The sequence below is a fragment of the Lipotes vexillifer genome, unplaced genomic scaffold, assembly GCF_000442215.2.
Source record: "Lipotes vexillifer unplaced genomic scaffold, Lipotes_vexillifer_v1.1 scaffold2000, whole genome shotgun sequence".
Taxonomy (NCBI): domain Eukaryota; kingdom Metazoa; phylum Chordata; class Mammalia; order Artiodactyla; family Lipotidae; genus Lipotes; species Lipotes vexillifer.
Genome location: NW_006770731.1, coordinates 867209 through 889372, shown reverse-complemented (window position 1 = coordinate 889372; position 22164 = coordinate 867209). Strand labels below are relative to the sequence as shown.

Genomic DNA, 22164 nt, shown 5'->3' with positions numbered 1-22164 from the left:
GGGCCTGAGTATCATGAAAATTTCCCTAAATGATTCTCACCTGCAGCCAGAGTTGAACACCTCGGAGACAGGGCCTGGAATCCTATGATTGGGGGCACTCTTTTGAGTTGAGCTATTATCTTCAAGAGGCCCTGAAAGAAGGTAAGAGGAAGTTTATGAGATTCGCTTCCTGTCACCTGGCAGAGGATGTGTCCCTGAGAGGCGAGGATACCAGACAGATCCTCGTGAGTTATGAGTTGAGGGAGGGATGTCCTAAAGCAGAGGGAATGATCAGCAATTAGCAGCATTCGATTCCCAATTTGCTCCTTTGGCTGAGCTCCTTGCTCTTGCCTCTGCAAGCCTTAGCCCAGGTGTCCACAGTTGGATCCCAAGTCCTGCCTTAAGACTTTCCTCGCTTTCTGGAGGCCCCAGCTCCCAGGTAGTTTCGAGGCCTTGTCTATTTAATCTTTTACCACGACCTCGTAGGAAGGGTCGCTGAGTCCCAGATGGCCAACACTGACTTACCAGGTGACAGGGACAGATCTCATACAGAAAGGTGCCAAGCCTATTTTCACCACCCTGCAACCCGGCGGACGTTAACCTTTTCCAAGGGGTTACTAAATTGGTATTGATTAAGTGCAGGTCAAGAAATCAAGCACTTTATACTTGGCAGCTGGCAGCTCAGGTTTCCACTGGAAGTCTCCAAAACCTCCAAAGAGTTTCAGATCATGAAAGGAAACAGATATGGGGCGTCTGAAGTTCCCTGGTTTTCCTGGGACCCCTAGTGAGATAGGAGCCACGTGTGCTCCCACGTTAACACAGTGGCCACCCACAGAGCCTTCTAAGCAGCTGCAGGAGTGAGCCCTGGAATGTATTTTCTGGTAGCTGCATCTGGGTAAGTGGCAGACTTCCTGGCTGCCTCTTTTTCTTTTTTATAGCCTCTTGGCTGTCTGTGCGCGGAGATGTTCTGGCAGCTGGGGACCGGCTGTGGGGCGGATTTGGGGTCGGAGTCCTGATGAGTGGCTTTGTTCTCTTAAACACTATTGTCATCCAACTCACCTATTGCTGTGAATAATTCGCTAATTTTGGCCATAAAAACAAGTTCTTAGACAATCCCCAGTAATGTGTCTTTTTATGTTGATCAGGGGAGTATTTTCCTGCCTTCCCTTTGTTTGATATGGAAATGAGTCTGGTAGCTTTCTAGCCAGCTAGGAGTTGGAGCATGGGAGAGAAAGAAAATTGTGTCCACTGTAGAGGTGGAGGCTTCTGTTCTCTTCTGCAAGTCTTTGAAGAATTAGTTCTTGGAAAACAAAGACTCTCAAAATAAATGAACATCCAATTAGAGTTCCCAGGGTGTGCATGAATGCGTTCTGGGTATCTAGGAAACATAGATATTATGGAACACGTGTTGCCTGGTCCGCTCTTTATGAATCACCTGGGACAGAGCTTCCTTGTGAAAGGAATTAACTGGGTTGAAAAAGTAAAATCTTCATAAATCCTGTGAACCTCTGGGTCCATAGTCATTGTTCTGGTCAAGGCAGATCTACCTCCGAATGCCCAGGCCCACGAAAACTGCAGGCAACTGAGGCCGAGTACAGGCAGAGATGCACAGATCTCCCCACTCTTGGCTTCCCCTTCCTTCATTCTCCTGCATTAATACCCACCTTTTTAGCAATCCCAGCAACCCACCCGTTCTGCTCACTCTCTGGCCCCAAACAAGAAAGTTTCTGATAAAATCACTTACACTTGTTGAGGGGATTGGTTTAGTGGGCAGAGTGTCAGTCAACTTAACCTAACTAAGCATTTTCAGTTTAAGAGACTGTAAGCCTTTGTCCTATGTTCAGGTATTTGAAGCATCCATGGACAGGTGGCTGTGGGGAAAATAGACCACTCCATGATTTTTCACTAAACTTAGCTGACTGGAGGCGGTGGGCCTGAAGTCAATGTGGTTTGGCTGCTCTGGGGCAGAGACATTTGCAGGTTGGATTCCCTATTCTAAAGCCTGGGTCTTAGACCATCACTGAGTTCCCATCTGGCTCTTCTCCTTCCCTCCCCTCTCCCTCCTGTCCCTCTCCCCCCACTCCTCCCTTCCCCCCAGTTCGCTGCCCTCTCCCCACGTCAGTCTTCCTACTCCTGCTCCTCTCCCACCCCCTCCTCGGACCCTAATGTCTTCCCCTGGCTCTGCCCCACGTTCCCAGGTGCACACCTTGTTTTCCAGCACAACTGATGCTATTTTCCCTTCTACCTAATGCTATTTTATTTTATTATTTTATTTTTTTGCGGTACGCGGGCCTCTCACTGTTGTGGCCTCTCCCGTCGCGGAGCACAGGGTCCGGACGCGCAGGCTCAGCGGCCATGGCTCACGGGCCCAGCCGCTCCGCGGCACGCGGGATCCTCCCAGACCAGGGCACAAACCCGTGTCCCCTGAATCGGCAGGTGGACTCTCAACCGCTGCGCCACCAGGGAAGCGCCCTAATGCTATTTTAAACCTCACAACCCTTCTTTTAGAATGTACTGAAATGCAGCCCCTCATCCCCTACGGTAGAAAAAGTACTTGGGCTGGAAGTCCTGAGAGCCTGAGTTCTGGCCCAGACTCCTACACGAAACTGCTGGGTGACCTTGCATGAGTCACTTAACTTCTCTGGGCCTCAGCTTCCACATCAGTAAAATAATAGATTGGATTTCAAGGCCTATCTCTACTCTAAAATTTTATGATCCTATCTACCTTCAGGAACAAGTTTCCTTTTTTAAAAAAAAAAAAAAAAAAGTGTCATTGCTTCAGATTAAAAAAGGAAGGAAATCTGACACATGCAACAACCTGGATGAAACTTGAGGATATTATGTCACAAAAAGACAAATATTGTTTGATTCCGCTTATATAAGATAACTAGAGTAGGCAAACTCATAGAAAGAGAAAGTAGTATGATGGTTGCCAAGGGCTGGGGAAATGGGGAGTTGTTGTTTAATGGGTATAGAGTTTTAGTTCTGCAAGATTAAAACGTTCTGAAGATTGGTTGCACAACAATGGGAATCTACTTAACACCACTGAACTGTATACTTAAAATGATTAAGATGGTGAATTTTAGTTATGCATTTTTTGCCCAATTTAAGCTTATTTAAAACCCTCACATTTAACATATCAAAAAAAATAAGTGTCATTACTATGTGTTGGAAACACATTACTATGTGTTGGAAAGAAAAGCAGAAGCAAAAGATAAAAAATTGTCCCTTATTACACAGGTGAAGAAAATGAGGGCCAGAACGGTCAAGAGCTTTGCCAGGGTCACTCAGCTGTGCCCGTGTCCATGCACAGAGGGCTGGACTTCTTACTATCTTGTCATCGCAATAAGAAGGTTAAAGGTGTTTCCCTGTACTGCTTTTAGAAGAAAATGATGTTAACTCTTCATTTTATGGCAAGAGAACAGAGCAATATATATTTTTGTCAATTGTTAATTAGGTTTATGGAAGACAAACTACACAGGTATTGCATATAGTTCTTCCTTTCAGACTTAAACTGAAGGCATCGTATTCTTTAGTTGTCGATGTCTGGAGCGTAATACCACCATTAGGGCAAATGATGTGGAAAGTTATTAAAACCCTGCCCTGGTGCTAGGATGGGAGTCCAGGCGCCATCCTGATCCAGGACAAAGCTGCCCTCCCCTCAGCAGGCACATGGGAGTGGGAGAGGGCTACCTCCCTGCCCTGGGCCACAATGAGATGCCTGAGGCCCAAAGGCATCTCCCTCAAGTGCTGCGTAATAGTGCTAAGACCTGAGGGCACCTCTGTAAACTATCAAGAAAAATTAATGCTTTCTGCATCTTAAAAACCCATCCTACCTAAGCAAGCATAAAATATTGTCATTATGGGTGAAGTCATAATTATTCTAAAGGGACAGCTAAGTTAGGAGAGTGGCCCAGAGGTATTCAATAGGCAGCTATGTGCTAATTTTCATCATCTATTCCAGAAACAGGTAAATAAATTCCCATTTATTACTGTAGGATAAAAGTAAAGTTATTGAGTAACTGAAAAACTGCTTCTGGTACAGAGTCCAGGTTTTATTGTTAAAACTGAATGTTTAAATTAAGTAAATATTAACCTCAAAAATGCCCCAGGTTTAATAGGAGTTTTACTCTGTGATAATGAGTGAAGGGAGATGATAACGATCAATACTTACTAATATGAACACGTAGTGTCGTATATCAAATCGTCAAAGCTTCTCGCTTATGGGGCTTGTGGAAGGCTGTGTTCCTGAACACGCTGAATCTACCACATCCCTAATAATCAGGCTTTATTATATGAGTGAAAATTTAGATGATTAACCTTAACATTTCTCTCTCTCCCCGCCTCTTCCACACACACACACACACAAAGTAGTCCTATTACATAGTACATGATTTTAGAGCTTAGCTTTATGTGTCTTATTTGTACGAATTTAATAACTTGGGGACTGGTAAAAACCTTTTCTTTAACTGAATAGAATTTCATCCATCTGGTAACTAGCTGGTACCATGTCCTCCTTTGTCAGAGAAAACTGTGTGAGGGAAATTCCTCCTTGTTCGATGGGATGTAGAGTTGGCATGTAGACTAAGATGTCATGAGGACTGAGCAAAAATTGGCATCCTTTGAGACAAAACACACACACACATTCCAAAATAATTAAATCCCTAGAATGGTTAGCTGCTGGAGAGAAATAAAGGCTACACCTAGATGCCCCTCCCAAGAGACCCTCCTCCCAAATCGTTTGTGATTTGAAAAAACAGTTCTCCTGGGAGATTACATATTGTCAAAGACATATGATTTGTTGTTTGCTGAATATTTTACTAGAAAAGGTCCTAAGAGGTCATTTAATCCAAACCTCTTAGTACAGATAAGTTCACTGCAACTCAAGAAATGTTTGAGCCCACCTACCATATACAGAACAATGCTCTAGAAGAGTAGAAAGCCAAGAAACATCTGTAATTTTATGGTATTGGATTACATGACCTTCAAAATGTCATTCAGATCAAAATTGCTAGAATTTCAGATTAAGGTTCTGTGGGAAAGGAGAGATTAATTGGAAAAGGTAAGGCTAAGAAGGCTTCTTAGAGTAGGGCTGTTCAGTAGGATGTGGCTGCTGAGCACTGAAATGTGGCAAGACCGAGGAACTGAATTTTCACTTTAATCAATTTAACTTTACATGTAAATAGCCACGGGTGGCTATTGGCTACCATGTCGGACAGCATAGTCTTACGGGATGTGAGATTTGAGCTGGCTTAAGAAGGATAGGTAGGAGTTTGATACATACAGAAAGTGAAAATTCCAGGCAAAGGGCAATGCTTGTGAAAGTTCATCAAGGTAAAAAAGCTTCAGGCACGGCCAGGTAAGACTGGAATGAAAGGTGGTAGTGAAAGTGGAATCTAAGGTAAGAAGATTAAGAACTATGTGGCACCTTGGACGCAAACCCGGAAAACACAATTAATTCCATATTCAGTGGGGAGACATTTCAGTTTTTTGAGCAAGGTAAAAATATGAGCTGCTCGGCGTTTTAGCAAGGTAATCATTAGACAATGTGCAATATGGATTTGCGGGCTGTTTACCTATTGCTGTATAACAAACCACCCTACACTTAGTGGAGTAAAACCACAGCCATTTCATTGTACTTATGGATTTTCTGGGTCAAGAATTTGGACAGAGCACAGAAAAGATGGCTCATCTCTGCTCCATGATGTCTGGCACCTCGGCTAGGATGACTGAAACATCTGGGGGCTGGAATCAGCCCCAGGCTTCTTCACTTACATGTTGGCTCTTGGGCTGGGATGACCCAAAGGCTTCCTTCAGCTGGGACTGTTGACCAGAGCACCTCTAGGCAGATTCTCATGTAGCTTGGGCTTCTCATGCTGGGTTCCAAGAGGGAATGTTCCAAGGGGGAGCATCTGGAAAGCAAGCACTCCAAGGAGTCCAGGTGAAAGCCACTTGAACTTTGGAACCTTGGAAGTCACTTCTGCTGCCCCCTATTGGTTATAAGCGAGTCACTAAGGCCAGTCAGGTTTTGGGATGAGAGATATTGTTGGGATCATCTCTGGAAAATATAGTCTGCCACAAAGGCCATGAAAAGGGAGTTGAAAGATAATGAAGGCTTCAACCAGGAAAATGGAAGTGGGAAAAGAAAGAAGTAAGAATTAGATGACAGCGTGGAAATGCAACTACAGTAATGGAAGTGAAGAGTAAAGAAGGAGGAAGCTCAGTTGAGTTTGGACATGAATCAATTTAAAAATCACCAACCAGAAATCTTGGGAAGATGAGTTGGTTTGAAAAGTGGGGAGAGGAGCTGTTTCCTGGGGATATATTTATTTTGGAGATCTGGCGGGACATTCGTTTTTTTGCGGTACAGGGGCCTCTCACCGCCGCGGCCTCTCCTGTTGCAGAGCACAGGCTCTGGACACGCAGGCCCAGCGGCCATGGCTCACTGGCCCAGCCGCTCCACGGCATGTGGGATCTTCCCAGACCGGGGCACTAACCCATGTCCCCTGCATCGGCAGGCGGACTTTCAACCACTGCGCCACTAGGGAAAAGCCCTGGCGGGACATTCTTGAGGATATATCAAGAATGGCAATTAATAATTCAGGGCTGGAGTTCTAGAGAAAGGTCAAAGTTAAAGCTGAAGGTGGATTCAGGAATCATGAGATTAGGAAATGGTCAAGGGAGTGCACATGGTAGGAACTCAACAAATATTGGTTGAATGACATAACTCCACTGTAGCTGGGACCAGAGTGACTGGACCAAAATTAGTGCTTATAATGAGATGGAAGAGAATATCAATCCCTGGGCAATTCCCTAAAGAAGTGAGAACGTGGGAATGTAGGCTAGGAATTAAAGTGAAGCAACCTCATAATCAGCAAATGTAGCAAATATTTGAATTGGTTCACTTAGTAGCTACTCCAATCTCTTTCTAGGCCAGAAAGTTAAAAAAAAAAATAAAAAATCTATATTTTCCAGACTCTCTTGCAGCTAGGGTTCCAGATCTATGATTTAAATTATTCCAATCAGATGCAGCATACCAAATTTGGAAGACAGAAGTAAACAATTGTGAGGCAGGAACTGTGTTTCTGCTGTCTCTACCAGTAAGCAGAGTTCTGGTACATTTGCTTTTTCTATGACAGTTGTAACAGAGGTCCTAATGTCACAGCCCTACATACACAGTTGTCAAGAGACAAGGTACAGACCACAGTAGAGGTGGCATAATTCTGAAACTGGGCAGGTGTTACTGTGGCTTCCCAGTAGGCAGGCAGCTTTCTAATTCCACAGCCTTCTGATCCTGGCAGAGGCAGTGGTTTCCTTGTCCACCCTAATAGCTCAGCTGAGCTATTTGTTTTTTCAGCCCTCCTGTCAATCTGTAAGACACTGGCTACCTTGGAATAAGTCCCTTTATGCTTAAACTAGGTCCAGTGAATTCTACTCACTTAACTGAGCCCTAACCATACAGTAAGCAAAAAACAAGTATGGATCCTGCTGTAGGTCTTAGAGCCTTGTGCAGTGGCCGCCTAGGTGAATCTTAGAAAGATAATAAATGAGAAAGATTTCAGGGAGCAGCTATGAAAAGGCAAAAGCGAGAGAAGAGAGCAAATGGAGAGGAGGGTCAGTGAGGGTCCCCAAAGGGAACATCTAGGTCTGAGTGATTCTGCAGGGGAAGGTCCAGGGTAAAGAGAACAGTTCCTGCTTGAAACCAAACCATGATCCTAGAACCCACATAAAAGGGTGTTGTTTCTCAAGAGCAAAAGGCCCATGGGTGAGCTGACCTTTTAAACAGAACTGGGGACATTCAGAGACCTGATGTTTGTGTTAGTGTGTCCCCAGCTGGACCCCTAAAGATATCGGACTCATTCTTATATCCTTAAAGTTGGAGACCTAAACCTTCCAAGGTAAATAGCTGATCCTGTGTGCCCCCTGGTGGCTTGGGATGAGGGGGAGGGGGAGAGAAGAGTACTCTAGCCATGAAAGAAAAGGTCATAGATCCATACTATCCTCCTTGAGGTCAACCTGTCTCTCTCCTTGGGTAAAACAGAGAGCAGACGTCTCATGTAGGTCTGACATTTTAACCATGAGGCAAATAACAAACAACCTGTAATGCGGCCAATAAATTACCCAGGCTTCTTGTTTAATACCATCACTGCAGACCCATAGACACATACATTGTTTTTCTAATAATAGGAAGACTTGCATTCGCTCAGCGTGGCACTCTATCCCGAGGGTTAAAAGGTTGCCCTCCGGAGTAACATTACCTGGATCCAATTCCAGCAACAGGATCTTGGGCAAATAACTTAACCCCTCTGTGCAACAATTCCCCCATCCATAAAATAGGTTGTGAGAGATTTGGTGAGACCTTATATTGCTGTGATGGGCAGTAGCAGTGTGACACACAGGACACAGTCACATAAGCACACTGTGAGTGAAAGTGCCTGGTGCACAGACAGGGCACAAGCCGTGGCCACCCAGAGACCACTACCATCACACCAGAGAGATCGTGGTGCAAACCCACCACCTCATCAGCACTCCTTTTTCCAGCCTCTGGGCTGCAACCCCCTCCATCCAGGGGGACTGGACTGAGAGGGTTAAAAATGGAGGGTCCAGAGTTTATTTGCATTTCTTGATATGCAGACAGAATCTTTATTAGACCTGCATCCAAAGTAATTGTCCTTTATACTAATGTATGTTTTCATTTCATTGCTATTTCCAGATCACATTTCCAGAAATTTATGTGTAAAATTATTGTGTAGCTTAAAGATTTATCACTTTCTTCTCTTTTAAGGGAAAAAATGCTCCCACGAATGAGTAACAGGTCATGGAAAATCTTTCAATAGTCCTGTTTTCTATCGGCACTGGAGAAATAACGTATGCACGACTCAGTTCTTCCACTGTGTTGTGTGATCTCAGGAAGCCACTCACATCTTTGGGCCTCAGTCCTTTCACCTGCCCTCAGTATCCTCCCCGTGGTCCTGTGACCCAAACTGTGGCTCCCCTGTGAGCTTTCTTGTCCTCAGGACTGGATTCCAGACTACCCAAGGGCAGGGTACATCTTCTTTATCTCCGGAACCGCCCCCCCCGCCACTGTGCCTGAGCTCAGCTGCACACACATCCTCTGTACTCAGTGCAGACTGGGTTCCCTGTGCCGAGGAATAAAGATGGGAGACGAGCTGCAGAATGAGCTTAAGCTTCTGCAGGTTCCTGCCACGACCTCAGTCCTTACACTTCTCTGTGCCTTTATTTCTTCTGGCATCAAGTGATCCTTGTCACAAATCAAACACGGGGTCATTTTAAAACATGAATATTAATGGATAAACTAAAATAGGAAAAGATATCCTTAAGAAAGGAAGTTTGGAAGCCAGCTAAGCTCACCACTATACCACGAACACCACTAAGAAAGGAAGCTTGGTACTACCTTTTCTAAGATATGTCTTTTGTAAGGGGGCCTTGTCTGTACCTAAAGATCACTCATATCCATGGTAGTGCTGTTGAAAGCAATTTTTTTGCCTACAACCCAGAGAAAGCAATTTTATATGCCCCCCTCAAAAAGCATGTTTATGTGGGCACCTCCCTCCCATGGGAGGCAGGTAACACCCCAGGGCTTCTCCCCCTGCCCCACATGACAGCCCCCAGAGCAGGACATTTGCACTGCCCCTCTCCTTACCAGACAGGAAGGTAAGGAGAGGGGCTGCATTCTTGTCTGAGGAAATCCAAATGCCAGTAGAGTGGACTAGAAGGCAGGGCTTAAGTGTGTGAGGCCTGAATGCAATCAAGTAAAACACACAGGACAAGCCCTGGCAAAAGTAGGTATAAGTATCGCCTGATCTGTAACCCGTTTCCAGCTGCACTTTTAATGTGGGACCCGCCCCCGCCCCCCACTCCCGCCTTCACTCTCAGCAATGACTTTACCTTCTACCTTTTTTTTAAATTGAAGATTTACAATATTGTGTTAGTTTCAGGTGTACAGCAGTTATACATACATATATATTTATTCTTTTTCAGATTCTTTTCTATTATAGGTTATTACAAGATGTGAATGTAGTTCCTTGTGCTATATACTAGGTCCTTATTTATCTGTTTTCTATACAGTAATGTGTGTCTGTTAATCCCAACTCCTAATTTATCCCTCCCTGCCCTCTTTCCCCTTTGGTAACTATAACTTTGTTTTCTATGCCTGTGAGTCTGTTTCTGTTTTGTAAGTAAGTTCATTTGTATCATTTTTTTTTTAGATTCCACATATAAGTGATATATGATATTTGTCTTTTTCTGTCTGACTTAGTATGATAATCTCTAGGTCCAGCCATGTTGTTACATACCTTGTACTTTTAAATGAATAAATAAGGAGCTTCCCCCTTGAGTTTCATTTGGCATGCCCCGCCATCAGAAGTTCCCTCCTGCAGTTTACACTTGCTTGCCTCTCTCTGCAATTCATCAAAGGAAGGCCTCACACCTCCACTGCAAACACCCAGTCTCTAGGCTCCCCACCTAAAACCGCCCCTTCTTTCTAACATTTCCTTTTAACCACATCCTAAAACACACACATGAGGCTTTTGCCTTGAGCCTGCTATCTGATCCAGCTGCTGCTTAGACTAATCCGCTTCCTGTCCTCACCTCAGTTCTGAGAGTGGATTCTCAAAGCTTCCTCCCAAATCAGACAGACTCTCTGTTTCGTTCTACCCTTTCTCTAGCCCTTCACCCCACCTCCGATGCCCTTGGTCATGTCCAGTGTTCTTACTCATCTCCCACCTCGACATTTTTTTGTTTTCTCTGGCCTTTCTTGACTCCTTATCCTTTGGCTGCTTTGATGGTTCCTCTCCCTCTGTTCATCTTCTAATTGGGGTTTCCTTGCAAATTCTGCTGTAGCTTTTCTCTACCTGCTTGACCTCCACTCACTTCAGTGAGCTCACTTATTCCACCATTACTACTACCCCAAAATTCACAAGTCCTTATCTCCAGCCCTATCGCTTGCTTGCACTGCTCACTCCCCACACTTCCAGCTTTCTGCAGGCATTTCCCCATGAACATCCAGCCTACATCTTAGACTCAATTCGGCCCAAAACTGAATTCAGGACTTCCACTTAACTCCAATCTGTCTGTCTTCTTTAATCTCCCACTTTGTCAGCAATTGAACCATTCTTGCTGCCTCACAGGCTAAAACTTTGAGTTCCTTTTGATTTTTTTAACAGCTTTATTGAAATATAATCAGGTATCACACTATTCATCCATTTAAAGTGCACAATTCAATGGTTCTTAGTATAGTCACAGAACTGTACAACCATCACCACAATAAATCTTAGAATATTTTATCCCCACCAAAGTCCCAAAACAATCGTTTCCTATTCTCCCCTCCACACAGGGCCTGGTAACCACTGATTTACTTTCTGTCTCTGGATTTGTCTATTCTAGACATTTCATATAAATGGAAACATACTATATGTAATCTTTTGTGACTACTGAATTCTTCCACTTAGTATAATGTTTTCAGAGTTCATCCATATTGTAACAGGTATCAGTATTTAAGACATTTTTACAGCTGAATAATATTCCATTGCATAAATGTAACACATTTTGTGTATCTGTTCATCAGTTGATGAACATTTGGGTTGCTTCTACCTTTTGGTTATTGCGAATAATGCTGCTATGACATGCATACAAGTTTTTGTGTGGACATATGTTTTCAATTATCTTTGATCTATATTTAGGAGTAGAATTCTAACTATGTGGTTAACATTTTGAGACCTGCCAAATTGTATTTCAGAGTGGCTGCACCATTTTACATTCCTACCAGCAGTTCATGAGAGTTTCAGTTTCATCACGCCTTGCCAAAACTTACTATCTTTTTCATCATAGCCATCCTTGTAGGTGTAAACCAGGACCTCATTTGGTTTTTATTTGTATTTCAGTGATCGCTAATGATGTTGAGCATCTTTTCATGTGCGTATTTGCCTTTTGCATATCTACTTTGGAGAAATGTCTATTCAAATCCTTTGCTTTTTTAAAAAAATTGGGTTAAAATTGTTGAGTTGCAAGAGTTCTTTATACATTATGGATACAAGTTTCTTATTAGATATATAATCTCCAAATATTTTCTCCCATTCTGTGGGGTTTTTCACTTTTTTGATGGTATCCTTTGAAGCACAAAGTTTTAAATTTTTCTGAAGTCCAATTAATCTATTTTTTCTTTTGCCACTTGTGCTTTCGGTATATCTAAGAAGGCGTTACCTAACCCAAGGTCATAAGGCCTTACTCCTATGTTTTCTTCTATGAGTTTTCTAGTTTAACTCTTGTATTTAGATCTATGATCCATTTAGAGTTAATTTTTATGCATGTTGTAAGGAAAATGTCTGACATCATTCTTTTACACGTGGATATCCAGTTGTCCCCGCACCATTTGTCAAGAGAGGGATCTTTTAGGGCTTCCCTGGTGGCGCAGTGGTTGAGAATCCGCCTGCCAATGCAGGGGACACGGGTTCGAGCCCTGGTCTGGGAAGATCCCACATGCCGCGGAGCAACTAAGCCCGTGCACCACAACTACTGAGCCTGCGCCTCTGGAGCCTGTGCTCCGCAACAAGAGAGGCCGTGATAGTGAGAGACCCGCGCACTGTGATGAAGAGTGGCCCGCGCTCGCGTGGCCCCCGCTCGCTGCAACTAGAGAAAACCCACGCACAGAAACGAAGACCCAACATGGCCAAATAAATAAATAAATTTATTTAAAAAAAAAAAGAAAATACAACATATATATTAAAAAAAAAAAAGAGAGAGAGGGATCTTTTAAATTATTCCCTTTGTTTTATCTCTTATTCCCACCTGTTAATCAAGTTTTGTTCTTTTTCGCTTTAAAATGTCTGTCACTGTTTCACTACCACACCAGTTCCCAGATTAGGCCTTTACCATCTCACACAGAGATATCTGCATCCATGTTTATCCTTCCAAGCCCTCCGCAAGCCAACCTTCCTAAAGAAGGAAATTTAAGAAATGAATTGAATATATGTAATTCACCTGCTCAGGAGCCTAAAGTCCTACTACTGAATACATAGAGCATCAGGGCCAAACTCTTCTCTCTGATTCTCTAATACGGCCCCACCCAGTTTATACCAGCAAATCAAAGATGCAAAATTTCATCTTCCATGGTTATTCAGCTCCTCCCTGAAGGGGAGTTCTCTTTCCTTGCTGTACTTTCCCCTCCCTTCTATGAACCCAATTAAAATTCCATAGGTCCTTAAAGGCTCCTTCAAACCCCAGCTCCCTGATAAACCTCCCTTCACTACCGCAGCCTTTGCCAGTGCTCTCCTCTGTGTCCCTACTGCATCTGTGTGTTCTGTAGCACCAATCACTATGCAGGTAACACTGGAACACACAATTCTACGCTACCACCCAACACCGATAAGCATCTATTGAATAGCTACTGAAGTTCACAGCACTGAACAGGCATGACACATGTATGTGAACATTGTTTCCTTCTGCCATCAAGTGGGGGAGTCTAATTGGATGAGATAAAGTATCCCTCCTAGATTTAGAATTCCACTTCTTCCTCCATTACATACTGATCCAAATTTGAAGAGTAAGCTTAAAGTTAACTCAAGGTTTCTAATTGAAACTTTCCAAAGCCAAGCCAGTGTTTTCCAGATTCCCAGCATTGTAATTCCTTGTTACAAAATGCTCTCGGCTGTAATAACGATCCCGGCCCTGTTTCAGGCGCAAGCATTAGGGCATCTGTGATTTGGTTTGCAGTTTAAACTGTGAGATGGCTCCAACCCTCACAGTTAAGAGTGTGTCCGATTGCAACACCCCCTCCCTACCCACCACTATTAAAAAAAAAAAAACAACTTTCAAATTGAAGAGGCAAAGTTTGATCTCTTCCCTGTTGAGAGCTGAAAACAATAGCAGCTTTCTGCTCTAGCATAACTTCAAAAGGCTGCCGAGTGACTGCTTTAAGAATACTTGGTTGTAGATGACCGAAGAAACGCACCGGCCTCCTCCTGCGACTCTGCTCTACTAGCACGAGGGAAATTCTGCCCCCTCCCCTCCCAGCACCTTTAATAAAACAACGACTGGTACTGTATTAACTAGGCAGATGCGCGATCTTGGAAGGTTAAGGCTTTGGCAGACAAGGGGCGAGACTGGGAGGTCAAGCAACACCCTGCTGCAAAGAGCCGGTGCATTAAGAATTTGTCGGAATGACCTAAATCATGTACAGATTTTTAAAAAATCAACTGAAAATGGGAGACCGGTTGGATTGACCCCAGGGGCAGGAGTCCCCGGTTGCTGCAAGAAAATGCCTGAGGCGAGGTACCAGGCTCGGCGCGAAGTTGCAACCCCAGAGCTCTCAGTAAACACTTTTTTTTTCCTGGAGTAGATTCCGGAGCGCGCACACCAGGTCAGTCCATCACGCTAATGCCTGTGCGGGTTCACCTACCCGCCTCTCCTCGCAGGTAGCACCTGGTCAGCACTTGCCCGCCCGTGAAGAAACCGCGAGGCCAACTTCTCAGCCTCGGAACCCTGCTGCATGGAGAGCTACTAGGAGAACGGCTCCACTGCGCCAGCAGCCGCCTGGAGGCTGGTATTCTGCCTCCCCGCCCCCCCTCGCCGTGGTTAAAGTTTGCTCCCTATTCGCTGCTTCCCACCCCCGCCCCCTGCCTCCGCCCTCGAGCTGGAGGACCACAGAGGAGGTCCTGGGTCCTCGGGGCACAAACACACCCACCAACAAAAAAAGCCCATTAAACCTTCCCTCCTGCGAACTCGCGCCCCAGCGGATACCTCTTTGAACTGACCCCACCCCCGAAGCCCCCGCAGCCCCCGCGCCGTCTGGGGATCGCCCGGCCCTCCTGGGCTCACTCCCTCCTCCCGGCTGCGTACTTTTGCAGCGCGCTTGGTCTTTGATGTCTCTTTACATTATGGCAGAGCAGCCACACGCTCTTCCCGGGCGCAGGGCTTTGTGTAACGGAACTGACATTTGGCCTTAATACCTATATCTCTTGGTGATTGCAACAAATTTCAAAAATAAATATTGTACTTTGATCTCCCGGCATTGCATTTTTAATGGACGCTCCGAACATTACTTCATTAAGAATAAGTTTTTCAGGAGCCCCGGGTGCAAAGGGAGAGAGAGGCTGAACAGCACTTTGTGAAAGTCTCTCTCCAGACTTCAGCTTGCGCCTGGGAGGGCTGGAATCCCGGCGGGTGTTCACAAATGGAGGAGAGGCCCAGAGCCAGGACTTCAAACAGTCAAGGGAGGGCCTACCGTGCGCCCGCACAATCCTAAATACTTTGAATGTATTTACCTCTTTTAAGCCTACAAGGACTCTACAAGGTGAGCATTGCTATAACCCCCATTTTACAAATTGGGAAACTGAGGCACAAAGCGGTTGTGTAAGTTGCTGGCCCAGGTCGTCAGCCAGGTCATCAACTAGAAAGTGGCATCTAGAAATCGGCCTTCAGATTCTCAAGAGTTGGAGCTCTTAACACCAACCTACTACTCTCTCCCTGCTGGCCATTGATGGTGGCTTATTGGCTAACGGGGCATCTTGGAGAAAAAGTTCTCTTCTATAACAACTATGGAGACGTGAATTGGCTTCTCTTGCCTTTTTGTTAAAATAGTGAACAGATTCGGCAAATGAGAATGCCTTCTAGCCTGCTTGGCCCAGCCCGGCCTGCAACCACCGATAGTGGAAGTCGAAGAGCCCAAAGGAGCCTGAGAGGAAACTCACTAAGGGACCAGGCCCGCTTCGACAGTGCCGACAGGTGCCTGCATGTGTGTGGGGTGTGTGTGTGTGTGTGTGTGTGTGTGTGTGTGCGTGCACCATGGGACTCCCTGGCCTCTGACTTGAAGGCAGGAAAGGGCTCCTTCCCCTCCCAGGCTTCGCGGGTAATCTATTTTCAATCTATTGTCCACGCAGTGTGGACAAGTGTAGGTCTTCCGGACCTCCGGAGCAAAATACTAAGTCCCCTCTCTTTCCTAGCTCCCAGAGCACTCGGACCTCCTTTTCAGGAGCCAGACCGCGTCGGCCGAGCTGTGCAGTCACTGCTCACCGTTCCTGGGTGACACCTTGTTGCAGAGAAGAGGGGCGTGCAAGGACGGGACTTGCGAAGTGCTCAAGCATAGTATTTGGGCTGCATTCGGCCCATTCGTCTTCAGCAAGATGTTTCTATTTTGCTGGCCGGCCCTGGGTGTGGGGAAATGGCCTGGTGGCATAGTGTCCTGACCCCTAATGCGAGTGCAGAGGGCACCAATACACAGCCCAGACTCCGAAGCAGAAGCCTTTTGGTGTTGGCGTAACCGCTGGCGCCGCACGGCGAGTTGGACCACCTGATCCGACCTCTCCATGTCAGTCCCGGCGCCTGTGCGGTACCCGGGAGGAACATACGCAGGAAGCCTGGGCGCGAGTTGGCTCAGAGGATCCCTGCCCGGTCGGCCGCGTCGCAGAGAGGAGGCGGTGTACCCGGACGCCGCAAGTGGAGCGGGGTTGGCCAAGCCCAGGCGGCCCACTCTGCTGCGCCGTTCCACGGAGCGAGGCCGCCGGCTGGAGGCCTCAGAGGCCATTCCCGGCCCCTAATGCCCTCCAGCGCGGTGAGGACACCGAGGCGCCCCTCCTGCTCTCCCGGGTGAGGAGATCTGGGTGTCCGTACTTCCCCCCGCAGGACGCGTCTTGCGCCGTGGGCCGGAGGAAGGCAGGTGGCCTGCCGTCCCTCCTGGGCCAGGCATGGCTGGCAGCGAGGGTTTGGGGAGACCACACTCTGGAGAGCGTTTTCCTGACCCCAGCGAAGCACGGCCCGCGCCTGAAGAAATTTCTTTTCTTTACAAAGGTGCTGGGAACAACAGTTTTTATTGACTTTTCTTTCCGGTCAGGGAGCCACCCTCGTACTACCTGTGGTTTGCTCAACAAGAACAGCTACGGGCTTTCTCCACCGCGCCTTACTTTTTTCGGTTAGTTTTCTGTAGGTGTGTGCGGCTTGCAGGCGTGCGCACTTGCCTGGCCGGGCTTGGCGCCGCGGTGGGAATTTCTAGCATCTCTGTGGGTTTCAGTGGGGCTTAATAGCGGTCAGCTTGCCTGCTCCGAGAGAGAACAAGACACCAAACATTTCCCCATCGAGTTGCTCTGAGTGTCCCGCCAAGCTTAGCTTTGGGGGTAAGCGTGGCCCGGGTGTATTTCGCAGGCTCACTATTTGCAAAAGTTGTGGCCCGAGAACTTCCAGGTCGCCAGCAGGAACGTCGCAAGAGAGGCGGGCGGCCCTGGAGCGTGCGCGCCACCCACCGTCGCCCTGGGCGGCCGCCCGGCCCCGCCCCGGGTCCCAGGGCTGCTCACCGCTCCGCCGGGGCTGGGCTGGGGGAGGAAGGGGGAGCATGAGGCGGGCGGGGCGCAGGGCGTGACACGTTCAGCCCCGGGAATTCCCTCGGGTCCAACGTGTGCTCGGCTTGACGACGTGCTCGGGCCGGTGCCTGTGCTGTCCGGGTGCTGGGTGTGTAAGTACCGGGGGCGGAGAGGAGAGAATTACCCTCATCTTCGTCTCCAAGTCCCGCGCCTGGAAGCCGAAGGCAGATTTCTCCGGAGATAGCAAAGATACTTTGTCACTTTGGGCGCTGCCTTGGCGCAAATCTTTAATTGCAAGGGAGGGGGGGCGGGAGAGGGGGATAGAGTGTCTCAAGTAACCCAAGCGCGGGTCTCCAGGCGGCAAGGCCCCCTTTGATCAGGAAAATCCAATTATTTGTGTATATACATTTCCCACATAGTGATTACTTCATTAATTGTCCCGCCTTTATCTCCTCCCTTCCCATCCCCCCTAATAATCAGTTCTTTTATCCAGACCAACAAACACACCATAGGAGCTTTGTGGATTCAAAGGATTTGCTTTCGCTTCTGAAAGAGCCGCTATTCTTTGATGATTGGGTAGCGGCAAACTTCAAAGCCATAAATCTTCCCTCTGACTGGCTGGCGGCCCAGCAAAGTCCTTATCAAATTCTTGGAGGTGAGCCTGAAGCGCTCAGACCGCTCGCGGGGCGAGCGAGCGGGTTGCGGCGAGGGGCGCGGGCGGGGAGGGCCCCGGCGCGCAGAGACGGCGCCCGGGAGGGACGCTAAGGCGGCCCTTCGTCCTCGCCTTCGGGTCTCCATGCCTCAGCAGCGCCCTGCTCCTCAGCCAACGGCCCGCAAGCCATAGCCATGGCCGCCGTGGCCGTCCTCCGGAACGACTCGCTGCAGGCCTTCCTCCAGGTCAGGGCTGGGCTCGGAGGGGGCGAGGGAAAGGTGGGAAAGGTCATGTCTCGATCTTTCCTGATATTCTGTGCACCCTGGATTTCAAAGGGAATCCCGCTCGGTGGATACCAATGGAGTGAGACCTAGGGGTGCCCACACCAACTTCACACTGAACCCTGGTGTCAAGAGTGTGGCGTTTGGGGAAGGGACGCGCGTATCCAGGGGTTGTTCGGAGGTGCGCGACTGGCTGAGAACCGGTCCCAGCTCACCGCGCTGGGCCCTCCTGGGGCGGGCGGAGGAAGAGCGCGAGAGTAGCGTGGAAACGAGAGCTTAAAAGATGGGAGGGAAGGCGGATGGGCATCCGGGCTCTGGGTGTTTCCAGACCCTTTCTGGCCGCGGAGCCGGGAGTGGCCCGTCGGATCTCTCTCCCCTCCCACTTTGTGCCTGCCTTCCTCTGAGGCTAGATGGCGTCTCTTTGCACCAAGTAGTTTCACAGGAAGCGCTCCCGCGCTCCGCGTCCAGGTAGCGCAAGCACCAAAAGTTTCCCGGGACTGGTGGGTGCGTGCGTGGTGTGCGGTGGCGGGGGAGGGACACCCAGGACGGGGGAGGGGCGGCGGTATAATAGCTGGCGTGGGTGTGGCGGGCCGGCCCGGAGACCGCGCTTGGAGCGCTAACCTTTTGTCTCTTCTCCGCCCTCCCGTGCCGCCGCCTATGCAGGACCGCACCCCCAGCGCCTCCCCAGACCTGGGCAAGCATTCGCCCCTGGCGCTGCTAGCCGCCACCTGTAGCCGGATTGGCCAGCCGGGCGCTACGGCGCCACCGGACTTCCTGCAGGTGCCCTACGACCCCGCGCTGGGCTCGCCCTCCAGGCTCTTCCACCCGTGGACCGCCGACATGCCGGCGCACTCACCCGGCACGCTGCCATCCCCGCACCCCAGCCTGGGGCTGACGCCGCAGAAAACGCACCTGCAGCCGTCCTTCGGGGCGGCGCATGAGCTGCCGCTTACACCCCCTGCAGACCCCTCGTACCCCTACGAGTTCTCACCGGTGAAGATGCTGCCCTCGAGCATGGCGGCGCTGCCCGCCAGCTGCGCGCCCGCCTACGTGCCCTACGCGGCCCAGGCCGCGCTGCCGCCCGGCTACTCCAACTTGCTGCCGCCGCCCCCGCCGCCTCCGCCGCCCACGTGCCGCCAGCTGTCCCCCAACTCGGCCCCCGACGACCTCCCGTGGTGGAGTATCCCGCAGGCCGGCACCGGTCCCGGAACCTCGGGGGTTCCGGGGGGCAGCCTCTCCGGCGCCTGTGCGGGGGGGCCTCACGCGCCCCGCTTCCCGGCCTCAGCGGCCGCCGCTGCCGCCGCCGCCGCAGCCGCGCTGCAGCGGGGCCTGGTGTTGGGCCCGTCGGACTTCGCGCAATACCAGAGTCAGATCGCTGCGCTGCTGCAAACCAAGGCCCCCCTGGCGGCCACGGCCAGGAGGTGCCGTCGCTGCCGCTGCCCCAACTGCCAGGCGGCGGGCGGCGCCCCGGAGGCGGAGCCGGGCAAGAAGAAGCAGCACGTGTGCCACGTGCCAGGCTGCGGCAAGGTGTACGGCAAGACGTCGCACCTGAAGGCGCACCTGCGCTGGCACACGGGCGAGCGGCCCTTCGTGTGCAACTGGCTCTTCTGCGGCAAGAGCTTCACGCGCTCGGACGAGCTGCAGCGGCACCTGCGGACTCACACGGGCGAGAAGCGTTTCGCCTGTCCCGAGTGCGGCAAGCGCTTCATGCGCAGCGACCACCTCGCCAAGCACGTCAAGACGCACCAGAATAAGAAGCTCAAAGTTGCTGAGGCCGGAGTGAAGCGGGAGGACCCGCGGGACCTGTAAGCCCACCCGGGGGCGACTCGATGCCTCTCCCGCCTCGGGCTCCCTACCCAGCACCTCTTCGGAGAGGTTCCGGTGGCCTGTGGGCAGCCGGCCGAGAGGAGACCCAACAGAGGCACTTGCTTGCCCCTTCCTGCTTGCCCGCCTCCCAAAAGCGACGCCAGGCCTCCAGCTCCCTGGCCGGCCTGCGGACAAGGACCGTGTGCCCAGGAAGAGCAGGGGAGGTAGGGTTGAGAGCTCTGCGTCACGAAAGAGCAGTTTCAGGCTCTGAACCATTCCCACCATCTGGGAGACCTACAGTTTGGGGGGACTGCCCTGGGCTGACCTTTGTATATAGGAAACGCTGCTGAAATCAAAGCGGAAGAACCTTGAGAGATTTGAAATAGTGCTGGGTTTTTTGCTAGGACTGGGCCGGGCTTTGTACAGGTTATTTAATAGCTTTCTTAAAGAATAATTATAATAATTATAACATTAATTAAAGTGTTACTTTTGTCCTCAGCTCCATGCAGAGCTACAGCATGAAATGTCTCTGTAAAGCAATCAGCAGTTGCAGCGTGAAAATAAATACGTTAACTCCCGGGTCACCTCGGGAAGACCCCGCTGAGCCGGTCTCATTTGATCTTTTCTCCTTCCGGGAGGCTTTACAAAGCTGTCAGGTTTCACCGGGAATTTGAAGGCTCCTGTAGGCTGCCTCTGTCGGAGGCTTCTTTGGTTTGGAAGGTTCTGGGCAAGTGTGTCGGGTGCAAAGATGCAGAAAGTAGGAGGGCAGGGTCAGTTTTGTGGTAAAGAGATTAGGGCAAGATTTTCCAGTCCCACCTTGAGTTTCTCACGCGGCCTTAGGACTTGACCAGAGACTGTCGGGCTTCTCTTAAAAGTTGATACCTGATGCACATACAATACACGATCTTTTTATCTGGCGAACTGCCTGTGGCTTTCCATTTGTTGGAACTCTCAGAGGTCACAGGCGAGCTGCGCTTCCTCCTGGCAGCCGGCTATGCTGCTGTCTGCAGGGGTACTACTATCTCGAGGATCTGTTCACAGATGAGATTTTGGAGAGTTACAGAGTAACGAGGGGCCCTTGATCAGGTTGGTCTTTGCTTGGGAAAGAAGCGGCTCTCCTGTATTTCAGCCCCGTCATGATACACAACCTTGTCTTGCTTGTTTTCTTCTTAATCCTTTTGCTGTGGCCGTCTTACCAGTCTTGTTTCACAATAGCCTCTTAGGGATTTCTGCTTAGGCCTGGAAGTTTAGTTCCATTTGGTGTCTTGGGACTTTATTTTTTTCAATCACTGCAATAGACTAAGATTTTCTCAGGGAGGAGCCAGGAATGCTCATATCTAGGTTTCTCACCTGTCTCTAAAATGTGAAGTTTTAAATGTGAAGTTTACAAGTGTTTTTGCAACTCAGCTGACTCCTGGATGTTTTCTAATATGTGAGTTTTTTAACTTGAAACCAAAACCTTCATCTTCTGATTTAGAACTAGCAAAGAAAAGAAATTGTTCTCAATTTTGTTACTATGTTAAACTGGCTGGCATCATTAATGCCAAATTTCAATCGAACTGAATAATTTTTTCATGGTAGTAGAAGTGTATATAAATTGATAGGATTTCACAGTATACACACTGCTGTTACCTTGCCTTTCGTTTGAAGTCAAACTGAAGGGTAAGTTCTTAAAAACCAGGAGGGTTGTGCTTGAGACTTACTGTATTAAGTAAAACTCAACCAGCAACATAGTTGAGATGAAAATTACTTTTATACTCCTAAGAAATAGCATTTTTACTTTGTAACTTGGGACAAGGTGGTAACTACTAAAATCATTGTGGGACTATGCCTTAGAACCTGTTACTCTCATTAGAGATTTTGGAACTATTTAATGACAAAAAATGGAATGTGAGTCTTTAGGGTTCTTTACCTGGAAAGGGCAGTTTAGGCTGGCTAAATTCTCAAGGCTGTGACAGTTTTGCAAGCAATAGCAATAAGAAAGTTGCTACACAGTAACATTAATATGCATTTAAATGTGTAATCTTAATCTACATCAAGATTGTTGAGAATAATTTCTATGAAGAGTTACAGAAACTCTCACATCTGAACCATGCCCTGGGATTGACTTCAGAGCCAGAAAACGTTTTGGCGGATG

At 48.6% G+C, this 22164-nt stretch overlaps 1 protein-coding gene across 1 annotated transcript; it reads left to right on the top strand.

Annotated features, from left to right (window-relative positions):
- Positions 1-18134: 18134 nt before the first annotated feature.
- Positions 18135-20030, top strand: SP5 (Sp5 transcription factor). Its single transcript, XM_007446350.1, has 2 exons — positions 18135-18185; positions 18885-20030. The coding sequence occupies exons 1-2, from the start codon at positions 18135-18137 to the stop codon at positions 20028-20030; spliced, it is 1197 nt and encodes a 398-aa protein (XP_007446412.1).
- Positions 20031-22164: the final 2134 nt, after the last annotated feature.

Bases quoted from the DNA above. Each gene is read 5' to 3' on its own strand.
- SP5 (XM_007446350.1), top strand. From the start codon at position 18,135: ATGGCCGCCGTGGCCGTCCTCCGGAACGACTCGCTGCAGGCCTTCCTC. The intron at 18,186-18,884 runs GTCAGGGCTGGG...CCGCCTATGCAG, and splicing joins CGCTGCAGGCCTTCCTCCAG to GACCGCACCCCCAGCGCCTC.